This window comes from Copadichromis virginalis, linkage group LG19 (genome assembly GCF_057382275.1).
Source record: "Copadichromis virginalis isolate Kocher_CV1m ecotype Utaka linkage group LG19, C_Virginalis_male_GT1.1, whole genome shotgun sequence".
Classification (NCBI taxonomy): Eukaryota; Metazoa; Chordata; class Actinopteri; order Cichliformes; family Cichlidae; genus Copadichromis; species Copadichromis virginalis.
Genome location: NC_140636.1, coordinates 28,936,556 through 28,956,912, shown reverse-complemented (window position 1 = coordinate 28,956,912; position 20,357 = coordinate 28,936,556). Strand labels below are relative to the sequence as shown.

General features: G+C 38.3%; 1 protein-coding gene and 2 pseudogenes across 2 annotated transcripts; all 3 read left to right on the top strand.

The window, feature by feature from the left end:
- Window positions 1-4,125: 4,125 nt before the first annotated feature.
- On the top strand, window positions 4,126-6,946 carry bdkrb1 (bradykinin receptor B1). The gene has a single exon (XM_085441451.1). The coding sequence runs from the start codon at window positions 4,287-4,289 to the stop codon at window positions 5,355-5,357; it is 1,071 nt and encodes a 356-aa protein (XP_085297577.1). The 5' UTR covers window positions 4,126-4,286; the 3' UTR covers window positions 5,358-6,946.
- A 2,559-nt stretch (window positions 6,947-9,505) lies between these two features.
- Window positions 9,506-12,557, top strand: LOC146686375 (B2 bradykinin receptor pseudogene; annotated as a pseudogene).
- A 1,594-nt stretch (window positions 12,558-14,151) lies between these two features.
- On the top strand, window positions 14,152-17,883 carry LOC146686374 (B2 bradykinin receptor pseudogene; annotated as a pseudogene). The gene is made up of 3 exons (XR_014916691.1): window positions 14,152-14,396; window positions 14,914-14,975; window positions 15,395-17,883. The product of XR_014916691.1 is annotated as a B2 bradykinin receptor pseudogene (transcript).
- Window positions 17,884-20,357: the final 2,474 nt, after the last annotated feature.

Sequence of the window (20,357 nt, the reverse complement as noted above, 5' to 3'; positions counted from 1 at the left end):
ATGAATTTACATATAAAGAGTAAACTCTTTTTAAAAATATTTGTGTCTGAATTGAATTTCATGTATTAATATATTTTATGTTGTTGGATTAGGGTCTAATAAGAGGGCCTGCCCTGGCCTTTGAAGCTTAGCTTTACTTTTTAATTTTTGTTTTTAAATTAGTGTTTCATTTTCCAATCAATTAAAGCTTCTCTTGTGTGTCTTACACCCACACAAATGACGGTAAACTCAAAAGGTTAAAAGTTACTTGTGTTACGGTAATCCTTTGCATGCTAAAAGCAAAAAATAAATCTCTATGACAACATCTGTAAAACAAATTCAAGCATGTCGAAAACGGATCTTTTCACATTCTTGGCATGTTTGTCCACAACCACTTGTTTCTAGACAGTAGGAATTTCTCTTAGCAGCAAGCTAAAACAAGTCCTTCTGGCATGTACCCCTACTACAAGCTTAGTTTGGTTCTTATTCTTGGGAGGACCGATGTGCAACCTGTAATTTAGGAACCTTTTTTGAACTGTAACCAGCTTAGTAAAACTTTAATAAAGTTGTTCTTGAACTGCACTGAATCAGTCATCTTTACGTTTTTATTGGTCAAACCCTTGATTAAAGCAGAAGATAACTTTTGAGGTTATAAAGAGTGCTGACACCTTGTAAGAGAATGTGATATGGGGGCAACTGGCTGAACTTTTTCTCTCAGGAACTAAACAAACCAAAAGTTACCCCAGTGAGAAGCATGAATTACAGGAAAGGCTGTGACATGGTAATGGTTGCATCTATATTATTTCCAAAGTATACACCCTCCCTGTGACAACTCCAAACTACAATATTTTATATATGTTTTAACATTCTAAACTGAACAAACAAGTAAAAACAACTTTAACAGAGGATGTTAGAGATGATGAGAAGTTTAATAATTGTTGTGCAGAGACAGACGAAATCTTTCCCACTATTTCTAAATAGTGGGAAACCAAATATCACTAATTTCTAAAATGTTGAAACTGAGGGAAACAGTTGACTAATGTTTGCCATAATTCTGTATTGTTTAAAGAGAGGCAGGGTGGCTAGATTAAAAAAAAAAGAAAAAAAAAAAGCCTAATTCTGGAAGCAAACTGGTGTTTATCCATTTTGTCTATAAAAACACTGGGCTTTGCTTTTTTGAATGGTCCCATGTGTTAAATTTGGCATTTACAAGTAATCAAAGTCACAAATGTAGGACAGATATATAAAACTGACTAAGCAAGGAATGTTTGGCAAAGAGCTGATCTTCATCTTCATTTTGGTATGCTGCTGTCATTTTTACCATAAAAGGGATTACACAATCTCGGACATACTGATTATTAGATAACCCTTCATCTAAGTCTTCCAAGTACTGATTATAGTTTACATTAACTCCAGTGTGATTTGAAGTTGGTTTAATATTTGTTATTGTTGTCATTACCATAACTTTAAATTTAGAACATATCAGAACTTGATGATGTACAAGCTGAGGATAAAACTGATAAATCTGTTTTTATAGCATTTGGAAATCATTACCGGTCTAAAGATTTCACTGTTTATACAGTTAATACAATCACAAATGAAAAAAGATGAAAAAAACTAAAGGTTTTATTAATGATATCTCAACATCATAGCAAACAGAGAAGTCCAGACAGGGAGTAATGCTGTAATTTCCTGAATCAGTCATATCTTTACAGGACTGTTCATAAGCTTTGAGATACTCTGTCATTTCTTTATATTTTGCTTCCAAGGAGCAAGACTTTCTTGGAATTAAAAAAAAAAAAATCTCTGACCTCCCCTGTATCATTTATGAAGAGATATGACACCTCAATATTTATCAATAAATATGTGGATTGGCACCTGTTTAGCTTAGTGGGTGAGCAGACGGCCATATGCCGTATGGCCGGCCCTTGGCTGCATGTCTTGCCCCCTCTCTTTCCTGTCTCTCCTATTTCTTGTTGAATAGTTTTCTTTATCCAATAGCAGCCTTGGGAAGCCATATAGACAGATAACCCTCACTAACTTCTGATGTACACCTGGTCATTTTGCTTTGAAATATGACAGGAACCACATAGTGCAGGGAATAGAGTAGACTAGGGTACCCAGTGAGGTACAGCTGATTACACAATAACTGAACTGAAGCAGTGTGGGATCATGCTGACAAACAACAGAAAAATTAACATCCCAAGAAGAGCGTTGAGTGTCTTTCAACAAGACTAGAGAACTATTCCTGCAGACTAGTTAAAGAAATTACAAGTAAGCTCGTCTGAAAGATTTCAGGCTGTGTTAAAGATTATAAGTGGTCATACCAAATAAAAGACATTCAAGTTCATTACAATTGTACAACAAAGCTTTTTATTTAAATACTGTTATTTGATTGATGCTTGCACAGTGAATCAGTGCACTTCCAATTTTCCTAGAAGATGGAAAATTACAAGGAGTGGCTCGACCCTTTTCCACAAGTACATTTTTCCATAGACCATGACGAAAGATGTTAGGTAAACGTTGTGTATCTACTGAGTTTTTTGTGCTTTTTTGGGTTAGTCTGTTAGTGTTTATTACCTTCAGCCTGTTTTTGTTTTTTGTTTTTTTAGTTATAGTTTAGATTTTCACATTTGTATCTTTCTGCTTAGTTTGTTCTTAATTCTGGCCATTTTGAGCTTTATATGCTAGCTTATTTCTCTTCATGATTTTATTCTCAGTCCGTCTCCTTTTTGTCATTTACAACCAAAGCTAATTCCCTGAGTTTGTTTTTGCTGCCCTCCTGTGTTCTCTGTGTCAAATCTGCATTCCTGTTTCCTGTTTATAGCATAACTAAAGTTGGTTCGGTTGACTAAACAATTAAGTGTAAAAGTTGGTTGTGCTGTTACTGGTGAGAGCTGCTCTACATGATTTTAAAAGTGTCTCATTTTCCTTGATATCAAATGCAAAATGTGTCTCTATGTCTACTGTTGCCTTCCTCCCCAGTGTTGATAATTTGTAGTGTTTTCATGAGAAATAGAGAGCATGGGAGCTAACTAAACCCCACCTACCATAGTTCCAGGTGGCAGATCAAGCGTGTGCATCTAACCTTATTGCCCAAGGAGATTACTTCTGATTGGATCACTCACCATCTTGCCCCCCCTTTCCCCACTACTTAATTAGTTCTGATTGGATCTCGTCTCTCCAGAACATATTTATGACAGTTTTAATCCCCATGCATTATTTTTATTTAGTTATTGTCTTGTTTTCATCAGACAAAAAATGTTCTTTGGTAAAAACTGTGATGAAAATTATTGATAAATAACATTAAGACTGGTCCTGCACTGTTTCTCTAGGTGTGGGCCTCCTTTGTTTTGTATTATAGTGTGAGTGCAGGATTAAAGCAGTTTTTTCTTATTTATTTCTGTCTTTTGTGTTCAGCATTTTGGTCCAAATCCAACAGTATCATGACATAAATAATTGTTAAAGTTTAAATAAAACCCTGCTTTCTTTGGTATATGTCATTAGTTTCTAACTATCTGTGATAATAATAGTAGTATTTTCACACACTATGAACTGGAATGTCCAAAGTCTGCATTTTCTCTCCAAGACATGCTACATTACGCCACCGTACTCCGTACTCCACTGCAGTTTTAGCTGCTGCTCATAAATGAGCACCGTCCAAATTTTGACTCTTTGATAAACAACTTGATATATTCAACTAGTGGTGTGGAAGAATGCAACTATATACAAAACGCCCATAGCAGCCTCGTTGTGTACTTTACCAGGAGCCCGTGAGCACAGTTAAGCCCATCTCAGACGTGTTATCTGTTATTACAACTTCGACCATCGGAGTAACATTTTGGTGAAACATACGGTAAGAACTTTTTTAATTCTTTTTCAGTATTTGATGCTTAAAAGAAAAACAAAATAAAATGTGGCAATCAGTCTTTTCAAAGTAGTCATCCACTGATTAAATTAGAAGAAAAGATGCAATAGACAACACAGAAGATCTACCTGTGATTTTTTTTTCTTGGCTCTTGAGTGTTTTTTAACACAGAAAAATAATCATCTTCCTTTTCTGGGGCTGTTTGCTTCCTCCCCAGAGCTGAACTTTCTTAACTGGATAAAAGAAAGTCATAAAATTAGCCACCCATTGATTGTTTATATAAGCTGTTTTATGTTCAGTTCCTTGTTTAGCTTCAAATTTGAATTCCTACGTAGCACATTTCTTTAATGATGGATTTTAAATGGTTAGCTTTAATCTTTAATGATAACATTGTACTGAAGGTTTATGAATATTTATTTTTTCCTACTCAGTGGAGCCAATGGAACTCACAACTGTGTCGACAGTGTTGGCTGAAAATAGCAGCTTGTCTCCAGTCACTGCAGAATGGGAGCTTATCCACACCATCATCCCCCCATACATCTTCACCATATCCCTGGCAGGTCTACTCTTTAACAGCTTTGTGCTGGTGGTGTTTTTTGCCCACAAAGATCGACTGACTGTAGCAGAGATCTATCTGAGCAACATGGCGCTGGCTGACTTTATTCTACTGTGTAGCCTTCCTTTCTGGGCAATGAATATCCTCAATGAGTTCAACTGGCCATATGGAGAGGCCTTGTGCAAAATCGTCAACGCCCTAATCATCATCAATTTCTACACCAGCATCTTCACTCTGGTCATGATTAGCATCGATCGCTATATAGCATTTGTGAAGCCCATGAAGGCCAGCTGGCTGAGACGGACGCTCTACGCCAAGGTGATCTGCTTCATCCTGTGGATATTAGGGGTCTTACTGAGCACACCGACAATAGCTCACAGAAAGGTGAAGTTCTTTGAGGACTATGAGACCACATCCTGCGTTCTGGATTACACCCATGACAGCTATTGGAAGCTGGCCCATCAGATTGTGATAAATGTGGTGGGCTTTGTTCTTCCTGTTTTGGTCATTGTTTTCAGCAGTGGAAATATAATCAAGGTTTTATCTGAGAGGAGGGAAAGTGTTGGTTTTCATCACACCAGTGATAAAAAGGCCACTGTGCTAGTGTATGCTGTTACACTGGTATTTTTACTATGCTGGGGTCCCTTCCAGGTAATTACCTTTCTTAACATTCTCTGTGATGTCAATGTGCTGGATGAGAAGCTGTGGTCTGACTCTCTGGATATAGGAGGGCAGCTCTCAGCATATCTAGCCTTTCTCAACAGTGTCTTAAACCCTTTGTTGTATGTCTTCTCAGGGCAGTACTTTAGAAAGAAGGTTAGCGCCATCTACAGAAAGACTAGATATCAACGCAGAGGATCAGACATGACCACATATAAACTCTCTGCTGTGTCCACTTACATCAACAGAACAGAGCAAATTAAACCTGTGGTCATTGTTAATGCCAAAGAATAAAATGTGTCTCATACTGATGGCATCTACTTTTCTTTTGCTGCTTATGTATAAAATGACCAAAAAAAAAAGGATATGTTTCTAAAACTATTATGTCATTAGACTTAACACAATAATAATGCTGTTATGTGGCTAATCGGCACTATCAGATTATGTTTATTGCTGTGCATGAGGAAATAATATAAGTAATGGACAGACACTGCAGGAGAAATAGACTGAAATGCATTTACAGTCTGCATAATGACATTTTTGTCTTGCATTGTGGACAAACAGCATCTGTTTCTTTGACATGTTATATGGATTTATAGCAACAGACTTCTCAGTTTAACTTTGTTTGTCTTTTACGTCTTTAAATTTAAATATTTTGACATATTAGTCAGTATTTATTTATTCATTGTAAACCAAATATTTATATCTTATGGCTTTTGTCTTTCGGGTTATCAACATATGGTCATGTCCATTTTATCTAAATCAAATAACAATCCAAGCAATGTCAGACCCTTTTTATTTAGACCAATGTACTGCTTTATTCATGCCATTTCCTTTGCCTGCTACGCCTTCCTGGAAGATTCTTGGAAAAAACTGTTTACTGTTAGGAGGAAAACCTTTTTTTCCTCACTCATGTTGTTAAAGAAACTGTGGACAATGCTCAGATAGTTTATGTGTTTCCATATGTTGTTAACACATTATAAGTAACCGACTTTAGCAGACTCCCAAACAGCCTGCCTCACAATTTTCATTTCACTGGTACATGATGCTACTTGCTTCTGGGTGTTAATTCTGTCAACTCATTAAACTTTTAAGCTAAGAGGAAATACTGTGGGTGGGGCTAAATGTTGCTGTAGCTTTCTTGCCTTCACCTAACATTAGACCTTCCCAAAATAAAAAAAAATACTTAGCACCCACCACAGTGCACAACTGCCCCATGACTATTTTTCCAGCGCAGTTAAATGTTCTAATGAAATACTCAAGTGGCTTTATTTTTTAAATGGTGCTATCTAGCAAACAATGTATGGTATTGTATTTGTTATGTAATCTGATGTGCAGTGTGACAGTTTATCTGAAAGTGGCCTAGTCCATCTCTCTGTCCAGCTGAAGACAGGACTGTCACAGATGTTGCATTATGCATTTTGGGTGTTCAGTAATTTTCACTCTCAGAGCTGATGTTACACATGGCCTGTATTTTTATAGTGCTTTTACTAGTCCCACCTAGGGACCCCAAAGCGCTTTACACACCCAGTCATCCACCCATTCACACACTGGTGGAGGCAAGCTACAGTTGTAGCCACAGCTGCCCTGGGGCAGACATAAGTATTTAAAATCAGTTAATTATGTTTACTCAGTCAAACTATTTATTGGTGTTATTTGGTTATTTAGGCAACTGTATTCATTTAGATATAATGGTTTGTCTCATTATGTAATGCCTATCAGGTTATCACAATAATTATCAGAATATGTACATACCTGTTCCTATTTTTGTTGCTTTTTACATTCTGTATATGACTGAAAATAAATATAATAGAACTATAACTCACCAAAAACCAGTACACTACTTTTTCTTAGCTATTTCTGTTTTGATTTGCTTTAGTCTCTCTGCTTTGAAGACAGTTGCACAATGCAGTGACAGTTATTTAGCATTGCAAGTTTTCAGCCATTCAGTAGGCATGTAGACATGTCAGAGCAGGAAAAGATCTGGCAAAGCAGAACATTGTTCTTCTCAGGTATTTCAGTCTGTGGAAAAACAGAAGACGTGTGCTCATTTTTTTTACCTACTACCAAAAGGGCCACGTGTTCCAGCGGACAACATAATGGCCTCCTGACTCCAACTTTACTGTGAAAAACATGTTAGTAAATCAGCATGCACAAAACCAGAACCCAGAAGCATCTAAATGGACTTCAATCAGGTTTTTGTTTTGTCTCTGTACTTGTGTGTTTTTCTCTCGTGATGTCAATGTGACATCTGTGAATAAATCCTAGTTTTCCTGGTTGTCTGGCTAAAGCATTCTTTAAGCATATGGTCATAGAAACAGTTGAGCTGCGATACAAAGTGTCACAAATTTTTGGGACATTTGTCAGATCTTCACATTTTATATTATTCAGAATTAATTTGGCAAAGCCTATGCTGGTATATTCACAATCCGAATTATGCTAGGGTATCCTGTAATTGAGTTTTAGGATATTTTAGAAATTAGAAGTTTGGCTGCTAAATACTCAAATATTGACTCTATCTCCACTTTTCTGCTGTTTGGTTTCGGGCTTGTGCAGCATGCACTGAGTCTATAGTGCTAAGAAAATGTTGCTTTGCGAGAAGCCGCTGTGGGACAGCCTTATAACAACTGTGAAATACAATTAAAAGATCCTTAAGATCCATCCTTTAAAAAAATAGAAAAAAAACAAAACAATACCTGGTGCTTCTCACTCATCATGTGCTCCTTCGTCTTCTGTTACTGTCAGCAGTGACTATCGTATCTATCGAGCTATGTTCTTCTGGTCTTTGTCAGGACCTGTTCTGAGTCTCCGCGCTCTTATTAAACTCCTCCACTTATAGAAAGAGAGAGAGAGAGCATGCATTTGAGAGAGACAGACAGAGAGAGAGAGTTAACAAACATTACCATTATTCTGGTCCCACATGATGCTTGTAAATGCACGAGACCACATTTAGTAAGTTGTCAGGAGCACCTGACCTAATGCTCTGATCTCTACAGACTTACAAACTGAATTTAAAAAGTACACACACACACACAGTTAAGTAAATTTAGTGCAATGATACACATAATGCTACTGAACGAGGAAAAGTAGAGGATTGGCTGAATGAATGGAGGAGGGGGTGGCAAAACATCGAGTCATCTCATATCATCAAAGACATCTGACATCACTTTAATGTCAGTTTATTTTCTCCTTCAAGTGAGCAAGTGGGGCAGAGTCAGAAAACAACTGCAACTGGAGTTACTGGGAGGGTGTAGCTGGCTAGATTGATGTGTTCTTTTTTCCATCTAGAGAACAGACTCTTTTCCCTAAAAGGTATGTATGAGCCTTATTTGGCTTGGTTTATACTTGTCTGTGTTTTTCTCTGTGGTTAAAATATTTATCAACAGCACAGATTTAGAAACATGATGTCTGACAGTGTAAGCATGTCACGATATAGACTGGAGATCATTAACTGGAATTGTCTCTGCATGTTTAGTGTTATAGTCATTATCTTAAGCCAAATGCACTAAGAAGATTTACGCTGAAACAAACTCCAAACACATGTAAAAAGGAGGGTTTGTATTTTGTTATGTTTTTGTTTTAATCTTTATGCATTTAGAATTAATTTAGGAAGAATGTGGCTGCAACTGATGGTGAGGATATGCAGAAAATGAGGTTGCTATAAATATCAGTGACTCAGGTCAGTCCTGATAAACAGTAATCAGTTATTAGAAACGTAGATGTGCTTGTATTGTACTGTTGGAACTTTAAATGACTGATAATGGAAAGGGCTCTGCATGTAAAATAGAAAGGTATTCTCTTTTTTGTCATTACATGTTTATAAGCAAAGAAAAAGACACACAAATAAGTACTTAATAGAGGTAGACTGGTATTATCAGTTCGAATAATAGCCAAAATTATAGCTATAATAGCTATAATAACATAATATAATAGCTGGTTATTTTTCTTAATAGAAAAACATTATTACAGATGTTTCTCTGGGAAGAAGGAAAAATTCAAAAATATCTTGTTGCAATGGTTGTGGCACCCATGGTTTGATGATAGATTAAGCAAAAGCGCCTCATCAAAATTCAACTAACACACAAGAACGCTTGTTATTCAAAACAATTATTAATCTCTTAATTTTGCAGATACACTTTCGGTTAATTGGTGACTTTAAATAGGCTGTGATTTTAAATGTGACTGTAAGTGTGAATTAATGGTCTCTCTCAGCCACAGTTTTTGTGTTTTTGAGTCAAATTCTTTGCAAAATAAATGAAAATGTAGCAGCAGTATTTTGCATTATATATCAGTGTTACTCGTAATTATGTGTATCTCTGTACTGTGCGCCATCAAAATAACATAATGTTCTCACATCAAACTGTTTTTAGAATAATATTTTATATTTTATTTGCTGTCCTCTGTTTTTCTGCAGCATCCATTCCAACTCTTACTCTGTCAAGATGTCTGGAAACCAAAGCAACACAAGTGAAAACCATTGTATTGTTGACAACAGCTTGGTCTTCACTCTGGTTCCACCCTACATCCTGGTCATCAGTGTGCTTGGAATCATCTTTAATGTGTTTGTGCTGATGGTTTTCTGCCTCCACAAGAAGGCCTGCACTGTGGCTGAGATATACCTCAGCAACCTGGCTGGAGCTGACCTTGCTCTGGTGTGCTTTTTGCCCTTCTGGGCTGAAAATGCAAGAAAGAGATACAACTGGCCTTTCAGTGAAAGCCTGTGCAAAGTGTCATCAGCTGTTATCTACATGAATGCGTTCTGCAGTATTTACTTCCTTGTTCTGGTTAGCATAGATCGTTATGTGGCACTGGTGCACCCGCTTTCCCATGAGAGGATGCGCAGGCCGTTTTACGCCAAACTGGGATGTCTGTTTGTGTGGGGTCTTGGCTTGGTCTTTGCTCTCCCCGTGTTCATCTACAGGAAGTTAGAATTCAAACCTCAGTCAAATCTTACTCAATGTTCACTTGACTTACCACAAAATCAATATCTGGCATCTGAGGTGATAACCATAATTTTCAGCTTCATCATCCCTATTATCATTATTTCCTTCTGCACTGTCAGAATTTTTCAGTCACTGAATAACAGGCTAATGGAGGGTTTAAACTCTAAGAAAATGGAGCAGAAGGCTACCACTCTCATCCTGGCAGTTCTCCTGGCATTCCTGATCTGCTGGGTGCCATTCCACGTGACAAAGATACTAGATGTGCTCCAAAACACTGGCATTCTGAAATGCCACATCACACTGACCATCGTCCAACAGATCTCTACGTACTTTGCCTTCTTCAACAGTGTCCTTAACCCCATTCTCTACGTCATTGCTGGAAATAACTTCAGAAGAAGAGCTAAGGAACTCTCCAAGCAGTGGAACAATAAGACTACAGAAACATTCAGCCTCATGTCAACTCGCATAACGACTCTGAGGCTGACAAAGTCTCAAGCTACTCTCTGATCTTTTGAGTTTTGATGTGTGCTTTGGTTATTTTAAATTAACTGGGTAATTATTCACCCAAGCATGAGAAAAAAAATTTTTTAGGCAATCTAAATATATAGGGTTTATTTAACATTGTTTATTACACTGTATCTCCAGAAAGTAGTAGTAAGGTTTGAGTGCCTTGAGGGGTGCTGCTATTTTTTTCCCCTAATTCTATGCACATACAATACCAGGAATTTGGTGGATATCCATATTAAAGAAGCATATTTGAAAGTAACGCACAGTCTCTTGAGCATTTAGAGTCTTGGTTCTGCATAATGTCAGTGAGAGTGATATCCTTGATATTATCATCTCAGGTATACAGCTCTGGCTGTGAGCACAGCAGTCCCAACCACCTACTATTTAAGTCATGCTCAGAATAAAGTTGGCTTAGAGAGAAGAAGCTGCAACAGCAAGAATGAACTAAGAGGCTTCACTAAAAGCCAAGATAAATAAGGATTAACTAGGACTGTTAATCAGGCAAAGTTAGAAGACGCACACATACAGACGCACACACACACACAAATATAATCCACATCTCTTGTTTTACATCAAAAGTTCAAGCAACAAGGGTGGGGTTGCTTTCAAAGCCAAGGATCCGGTATAGCTTCGGTATAACAGGATCTGAGACGCGAATCTGAATCTGCCATTCTACTGCTTTATTTTTTTTATTCAGTTATATTTTATTAGATATGCTTTCAGATCTAATGCAATAATAACACTGCTACATAATTGAATAGCATTACCACATTTATTCTCTATTACATAGTAATGGACACAAGCTAATATAATGGAACGACTATACAAAGGAGATGAAAGAAGGTTAACAGCGTTAAAAGCATTAACACAAGATTTTAATGGTTAGATGTTCCACACTGTACATGTGAGTGGTTGTGTATTAATATGTCTCTGTGCTGCAACATTATGCGGTTTTACTGCTACCGATTGGAATACTTTAGTGATGAACTGTAAACCACTAAACCTGTTGTGCTGCGCAGTATTACTTACTGTTGTGTATTACATTGTAAAGAATTCCTTTCCTACTCCTGTGACTCCAAAAAGACATTTAACCTACCAATACTGAAGAACTACCTGCACACTGTATTAATCTTTGCATGTATGTAACAGTATATGAAAAACAGCGAATTGTATGCCTCGTACTCAAACTCCGCTTTTAGTGGCAGCTTCTGTGTATGTATTGTGAAACATTTATACAGTGAACTTGCGATATATCACCTTGCTAGATCAGTGTAAATACAAAAACTCAATAATCCTCATTTACTGGCATCTTCTGTAGTCCGCTGTGGTAAATAAATGTCTACACACCAGGGAACTTTAAATTCTAAATCAAAAATAATGTTTTAAATTAAACGCACATCCCCTTTTAAGTTACACTATGTGAGTTATTAGATATTTTATACTTTGGATTAGTTGGTGATTTCAGCTTGGCAGTTGTGGGGAATGTGGGTCTTAATGTAAATCTGTGTTGGCCCAGTCCAGTGTGGATTCCCCGTATGACAGCTGGGATAGACTCCAGTCCTCATATGTCCCAGAACTAGATGAATGGTTAAAAGAATAGATGGATGGCTATGGTTCTCAGCACCTCTGATAAGCCTTTATTTGGTAAGCTGTGATTGATTAAACTACAAAGGATTAACAAACTCCAGGCGTACCTGTCCACTCAGTGGCAGGCTTTGAACTGTCAACAGGCACCTGTTACAATGTAAACAGCAGGCAGATCTCTGTCAGTATCGGATTTATCTCATGGACATATTGGCACATCCCAGTAAATTTAACAGAATACACTGAACCACACGGGGACTATTGAAATAACATGATATAAATATTAATTTTCTTAAAAGTTCTGTCCATGTAAATGTAACTTTTTTGGGGATTAAACATGAACATAAAATAATGGTTTCATTTGAGAGAAAATTGCATGTGTCAAAGTGGAGTATTTTCTGTTTGTTTAGTGTAAATGTCTTCATATCGCTATGATACAGAATAAAGGAAGTGATTTTGGGTTGAGCTCTAGTACTCTATTAATCTATTAATCTCTATTAATCTAATACTATTTTCCTTCTGTCACTGGAGTCTCCCTTTCCAGCTAGCTTCCCCTGTTGCAACTGTGTCCTACAAAAACCCATTCATTCCCGTTTTCTCTCCCCCTTTATATAGATGGGCTCAAATCATCACCAATCAACCACTCCCTGCAGTAATCTCCAAATGGCTGACTGCTTGACTAGAGGGGAATCTCCACTCCCACATAGGTATGGCCTATAGCTCACCCGAAAACACAAAATTATGCAATAATTGAAATGGAAAATAATGCCAACCCAATGTTTAGTGAGAGATTCTCTCAATTATTCCACCAACTGATAACAATAGTATTTTCATTCTGAGCTTAATCAAACAGTTCAAACGCCTTTTCAGATGTTATGTTCACAGAAGGCCCGAGTCTATAAAGGTCCATAAAACAATACCTGAACCAACACCATAAAAATGAACCATGCAAAGAGACAAAGTGCTACTTGAAGTGGAAAAAACAAAGACTGCATTGACTGAAAAGCAGAAGAGCTGGCTAAAGAGTGAGTCATTATATATTAGTTTAAATTCAGTTTACTTTCTCTTTTAAGTAAGAAAAACACAGCTATTTAGTAGGAATTCGTTTGGCCTTTTTTTCCACCTGGAGAACAGATTCTTTTGCCTGCAAGCCAAACTTAATTTTGGTTGTTTTTTAATCCTTCATGTTTCTGCCTTTCTGCTCTGCAAAGGGGATTAACAAGTCAACACTAACAGGGTTTTTCAGCTTTTTGCCATTACTTGTTCAAAACTTTAAAAACACCCTTCAATTAACTTACACGCTGTGCAAATTAAGAAACTTGCACAGCGCGATGGGTGTGGCCCTGCCAGCTGCTGGTCACGCCTAGGTTCTCACACACCTACTTCTGATCAAGCTCGTCGGGGGCAGCTACTTAACAGAGCGATGGAGCTTTCTCCAGCGCAGGATTTGTTAGTCCAGGAAGTACAGATCGTGTTTGCCCGCAGGGGTCAGTGTCTAACGGCTGCTTCCATTGTTTTCCCTGCAGGAGGAGCGTGGAGAAGAAGGACAGCACAGCACGCACAGGGTGTGCAGAGTCACCGGGGAGCACGAACACGGACGCCACTGGAAGACGCACACGGGAGTCTTGGGGAGCGCGGGGATTAGTTTGGCATCAGTATTTACCACACTGTAAATAAACGCACTGTACACACAGACCTCTGCCCCTGGGTCCTCCTTTCCCTCACAACCCCAGACCATGACAATAATGTGCATAAAAGCACTCATCTGAGGTTTGTTTTTAAATGCTTGATATCTATTGAAGCCAGTATTACATATTGAATCAGAATCTGGCATTAATCTAAGACACTAAGACATTTCGGTGTTCGGACCGGTCTGAGGAAAGACGAGAAACGCTTTTAAAGCTGAAGCGCTGCGGTCGGGATTTAATGAGGTGCAGTGCCAGTTTTACGATGGAAGGTGTGGTCACAGCAGGTATTTTGGTGGCTTACCTTATTGGTGAAGTATTTGTAGGAGTGTTTTCTTTACGGGTTAAAAAAAAACTTTCGGAGGAGAATATTTAAAAGAAGCATGCAAACCTGATTTGCTAGATTTCCTGGACACTAAATGTAACTTTGAAAAAAAAACACCTCTTACTGTTGATTATGGAGCTGAAGTGTTCATTTATTTGGAATAAGATGAGGAAATATTATCAGCGTGCGTAACTGTGACGGATGGATCCCTCTAAGCTGTGAGCGCGGGGACAAAACTTTTGCTCTGTTCTGTAAGTCTCGACGGAATCCCAACCTTGCGTTTTTAGAGGTGGGTACTTCCTGCTCTTAAGTAGTAATACTAGAATTTTATTAAAAACCGGCTCTGTTTTTTTTTTCTCAGCACCACACAGGGATTTTTATGTTGTTGTTTTTTGTTTGTTTTTTTCTGGCTATGAGAGACAAGCATATCATATTTATAACTGTAGCTGTGATGTCATTATGTTAGCGCGTCGGGTTACTGTCTGAATAATATGGGTAATTTAGGCTATAATAGGTTTCTGCAACCTCACAGCTCGTAGAATAAGCAGTGGAATAATATGGACTACAATACACTACAATAATATGCTCATGTTCAGATGATGGAGTAGTTTGGAATAAACTCACCGCTGGATAAATCTGTGCTGCACCTGAGTCTCAGTCCTCAGAATCTCACAAGTTTCTAAGAAGAGTTCATCCTTAGACAAAACCATATTTCTTCTTCTTGCTCTCATTTACCTTAACTGCTAGACTGTTTTCATAGAGAAACAGGTTTAAAACCTGCACTTACACTGTAATATTTCTTTCAGGACTTCATTGACACCTCTACTTTAACTCATCGGGCGTGCTTGTTTTTGAGTCTCTGCTCTTGGTAGGTAATTACTGAAATTAACTGACAACATCTTTGTATATAAATTAAGGCACTGTTATGGGAGATCACCCCAACAACCTTTCACTCACATGGGTACATTTTTGCAACTGTACCATCATCATGTCACTTGCCCCTGCGGATTTTAGTCTTAAAGTCGACACTGTTCCTTTTTTAGTAAACCCCCACAGTAGCTTTTAATGCCAAAAGACAGTTTTATACCGGTGTAGATTAAATCTACCCCTAAATATAACGATGACAGCTTTGACCACTCACTTTGTCTTTATTAACTTCCATGCATGGAATACTTTAAGTGTGGATATTTTTTTTCCTCTTTTGAAAGAAAAAAGGAAAAGAAAAATAATTGTGAAAGTTAGCCTACAATAATGTTTTATCTCCACTCTGTTCTCTATTTTCTGCAGTATCCCTGTCAACCTCATCCCTGTAACGATGTCTGGAAACCAAAACAATACAAATTGTACTAATCTTGAGCCAAATAGTTTGATCTTCACTCTGGGTTCATACTACATCCTGGCCATCAGTGTGCTTGGAATCATCTTTAATGCGTTTGTGCTGATGGTTTTCTGCTTCCACAAGAAAGCCTGCACAGTAGCTGAGATCTACTTGAGCAACTTGGCTGGAGCTGACTTTGTTCTGGTGTGCTGTTTGCCCTTCTGGGCTGACTATGTAGGAAAGGGCTTTAATTGGGCTTTCAGTGAGAGCCTGTGCAAAGTGATACCTGCCATAATAAAAATGAATGCACTCTGCAGCATTTACTTCCTTGTTCTGGTTAGCATAGATCGCTATGTGGGGCTGGTGCACCCACTGTCCCATCACAGCATGTGTAGGACATTTTATGCCAAGCTGGCATGTGTAGTTGTGTGGATTCTTGGCGTTATCTTTGCACTCCCCGTATTAATCTACAGGAAGTTAATCCCCAGTACATCAAATATTACTGCATGTGGCATTCTCTTCACTGAAGACCAACATCTAGTATATGAGACATTAACCATAATCTTCAGCTTCGTAATCCCTGTTTCCATTATTTCCCTCTGCGCTGTCAAGATTATTCAAGCACTGAGAAACAGGCTAAAGGGGCATGGGAAGGAGCAGAAAGCCACCACTCTCATCCTGGTAGTTCTTCTGGCATTCCAAATTTGTTGGGGTCCATTCCAGTTGAGCAGGATACTAGATGTGCTTGAACGTGTTGGTATTGTGAGGTGTCACACCATACTTGACATCTACAAACAAATTACTGTGTACTTAGCTTTTTTCAACAGTGTCCTTAACCCCATTCTCTATGTTGCCATTGGGAGAAACTTCCAGAAAAGAGCAAAGGAATTCTTAATGCCGCAGAAATACAAGAAAACAAGAAGATCAAGCACACGCTCCTCATGAGCACACCCCACAAGTGTTAAATCTGACAATGGCTTAAGATAAGCAGGATTGTGACCTTTTGAGTTTTGAGGTGTGCTGCTGTGATTGGTGATTTTATACAATGACAATTATTTATCCAGGCATAAGAACTTTTTTTCTTTTTTCTCTTTTTTTAGCATTTATGTAATGTGAATATATGGGGTTTAATTGTCTATGAAACATTGCTTCTTCAAAAAGTGATATACAGGCATAACATATTTGTTACTTAAATGTGATATATATTTCTGTTTTATAGTGATTTTTGTTCCAATACAATATGAATAACATTTACACTGGCGGATGCTCATATTAAATAAGAACAAAAATATAATATAACAACACAAAATCATATGAAGGACTTGAACAAGGCCAAGTATAAGAGCAGAGAGATGGTAGTGAACTGGTTTTGAATAGGGCAAAAGTTACACATGTTAATGCAGTTTTTCTTGCAGGTACCACATTATGTGTTTTTCTTATTTTCTGTCATGTATTTATATTCTTACAGTGGTGGATGCTCATGTTAAACTTAATGTTATCAGTTATCACAGATTACATAGTTTACATTAAACATGACTCATATCTTGAAGTCAGAATATATGCAAGTCTTTTCTTATGTTTATCCATTTTTTCAAATTTCAGTTCAGGATTATTATGTTAAAGCTATTCATTGACATCCTCCAAATATTCAGTTCGGAGTACCGCTGCTGTACAAGGTGAATGACCTGGTGTATCTCTCTCTATATATATATATATATATATATAAGCCCACTAACAGTCCAGAGACATGCTGTTGGTGGGCTTGAATTTGAGTGCGAATGGTTGTCTGTCTCTATGTGTTAGCCCTGCGACAGACTGGCGACCTGTGCAGGGTGTACCCTGCTTCTCGCCTTAAGACAACTGGGATAGGCTCCAGCCCCCTGCGACCCTGAAAAGGGTAAGAGGAAGAGAATGGATGGATGTTTATTTGTCACGGTTCAGGGTCATTTGACCCAGCATTTTCAGTTTCGCATATTTTTCTGTATTATGGTTTGTATTCTGATTCTCTTGTTATGCTTTGTTGATTATTATTATAATTCTATGTTTCAGTTTATTCTGGTTTAGAGTTTTGTTCTTAGGTTTTGTGTCTTGTGCCCTCATGTTTAGTGGAGGTTTAGTTCAATGTCAAGTCTGTGTCTTTGTGAATTGTTTCTTGTTTCCTGTTTTACTTTGAAGGTCCATGTCTTATGTAAGTGTATTCAGTGCTTCCTCCCGTCTCGTCAGGCTCATCAGGTCCAGCTGTGTTCCCCACCTGTATGTAATCTCCCTGTTTTCTTCAGTGTGTATTTAAGTTGTGTCAACTCATGTACTCACTGGTCGGCCTGTGTATAAACCGTGTGTTCTCCCTGCTGTCCTTCTTTCATGTTCAGGTTTGCTGTTTAGATTTCCCCATTATAGATTATCTTTAGTTCCGTTTCACCATTTTCACCTTGTGTTTTCTTTTCCAATAAACCTCTTTCGCGTCTCAGCGAGTGCCTGCTCTTGTGTCCTCATTTATTCCCCCACACGACTCACCCTGGTTAGCCGTGACAGTATTATTATTATTGTTATCAACAGTAGTTAGTTGTACTAATAAAAATACAAACCGGATTCCAAAAAAGTTGGGACACTAAACAAATTGTGAATAAAAACTGAATGCAATGATGTGGAGATGGCAAATGTCAATATTTTATTCAGAATAGAACGTAGATGACAGATCAAAAGTTTAATCTGAGATCATTTCAAAGGAAAAATATGTTGATTCAAAATTACACGGTGTCAACAAATCCCAAAAAAGTTGGGACAAGTAGCAATAAGAGGCTGGGAAAAGTACATTTGAGCATAACGAAGAGCTGGAAGAACAATTAACACTAATTAGGTTAATTGGCAACATGATTGGGTATAAAAAGAGCTTCTGAGAGTGGCAGTGTCTCTCAGAAGCCAAGATGGGTAGAGGATCACCAATTCCCACAATGTTGTGCAGAAAGATAGTGGAGCAATAAAGGTGTTACCCAGCGAAAGATTGCACAGACTTTGCAGTTATCATCATCAACTGTGCATAACATCATCCGAAGATTCAGAGAATCTGGAACAATCTCTGTGCGTAAGGCTCAAGGGCGTAAACCCATACTGGATGCCCGTGATCTCCGGGCCCTTAAATGACACTGCACCACAAACAGGAATGCTACTGTAAAGGAAGTCACAGAATGGGCTCAGGAATACTTCCAGAAACCATTGTCAGTGAACACAATCCACCGTGCCATCCGCCGTTGCCAGCTGAAACTCTACAGTGCAAAGAAGAAGCCATTTCTAAGCAAGATCCACAAGCTCAGGCGTTTTCACTGGGCCAGGGATCATTTAAAATGGAGTGTGGCAAAATGGAAGACTGTTCTGTGGTCAGACGAGTCACGATTCAAAGTTCTTTTTGGAAATGTGGGACGCCATGTCATCCGGACCAAAGAGGACAAGAACAACCCAAGTTGTTATCAACGCTCAGTTCAGAAGCCTGCATCTCTGATGGTATGGGGTTGCATGAGTGCGTGTGGCATGGGCAGCTTGCATGTCTGGAAAGGCACCAGCAATGCAGAAAAATATATTCAGGTTCTAGAACAACATATGCTCAAATCCAGACGTCATCTCTTTCAGGGAAGACCCTGCATTTTTCAACAAGATAATGCCAGACCACATTCTGCATCAATCACAACATCATGGCTGCGTAGGAGAAGGATCTGGGTACTGAAATGGCCAGTCTGCAGTCCAGATCTTTCACCTATAGAGAACATTTGGCGCATCATAAAGAGGAAGGTGCGACAAAGAAGGCCCAAGACGATTGAACAGTTAAAGGCCTGTATTAGACAAGAATGGGAGAGCATTCCTATTTCTAAACTTGAGGTCTCCTCTGTCCCCAGATGTCTATTGAGTGTTGTAAGAAGAAGGGGAGATGCCACACAGTGGTGAAAATGGCCTTGTCCCAACTTTTTTGGGATTTGTTGACACCATGACATTTTGAATCACCATATTTTTCCCTTAAAATTATAAATTTTCTCAGTTTCAACTTTTGTTCCATGATTTATGTTCTATTCTGAATAAAATATTGACATTTGCCATCTCCACATCGTTGCATTCAGTTTTTATTCACAATTTGTTTAGTGTCCCAACTTTTTTGGAATCCGGTTTGTAGTAGTGTTGTAGTTACTATTTATCATTTTATCAATGTATCTATTTTTCTTCATCATTCACAATTCTTGACCCCGGAGGGATCTAAATTAAATGCACTCATACAGCAAATCCCCTCAAGTATGACACATCTCACATTTCCTATTGTTTTTCATCAAATAAGGCAAAGGAAGATGATGTAAGCATTACAGAAAATATAAACACTTACCACATTATTTTTTCATTCTTTATCATAAATCAGCTAAATTATATTGCGTCTCTCTCTCTCTCTCACGCCCTTGTGGTCTCTTCCAAAGAAAAACTTGCCAAAATGTTGGATTCTTGCTTAGTGTATTTACAAGCATCCTCGGCAAATAGGATGTTGTTTTAGTTTTTGGAACGTAGGACTGACAACAGCTGTCAGTCCTATATATAGTAGAAGGATACAGATCCAAATAAAAACATTATGGAGACAGGTTCTGGCCTCTCGAGTGGCTGGTGATAACAAGGCAGGGCAGAACATCCACATCTGGATTGGCACCTTTCAGGTGATTGAGGAGTGAGCTGGTAACAAAGGTTGCAGGATCTCTCTGGGGGCTGGACAGGTGGCCAGAGACAGTATCTTGACAGATGGCTGCTCAGGTCCATGTGGATACACTTGAGTCTGATAGCTGGGACTGCACGAGTTTGAGTTCAGAATTTACACATGATTAACAAGACTGTGATACTCTGGTTCAGCTGTTGTCGATCCTACGTCCAAAAAGTAACAACAACCTTCTATGTGCTGAGGTTGCTTGT

What these genes read in the sequence shown, in the direction of transcription:
- bdkrb1 (XM_085441451.1), top strand. Translation starts at nt 4,287, where the DNA reads ATGGAACTCACAACTGTGTCGACAGTGTTGGCTGAAAATAGCAGCTTG.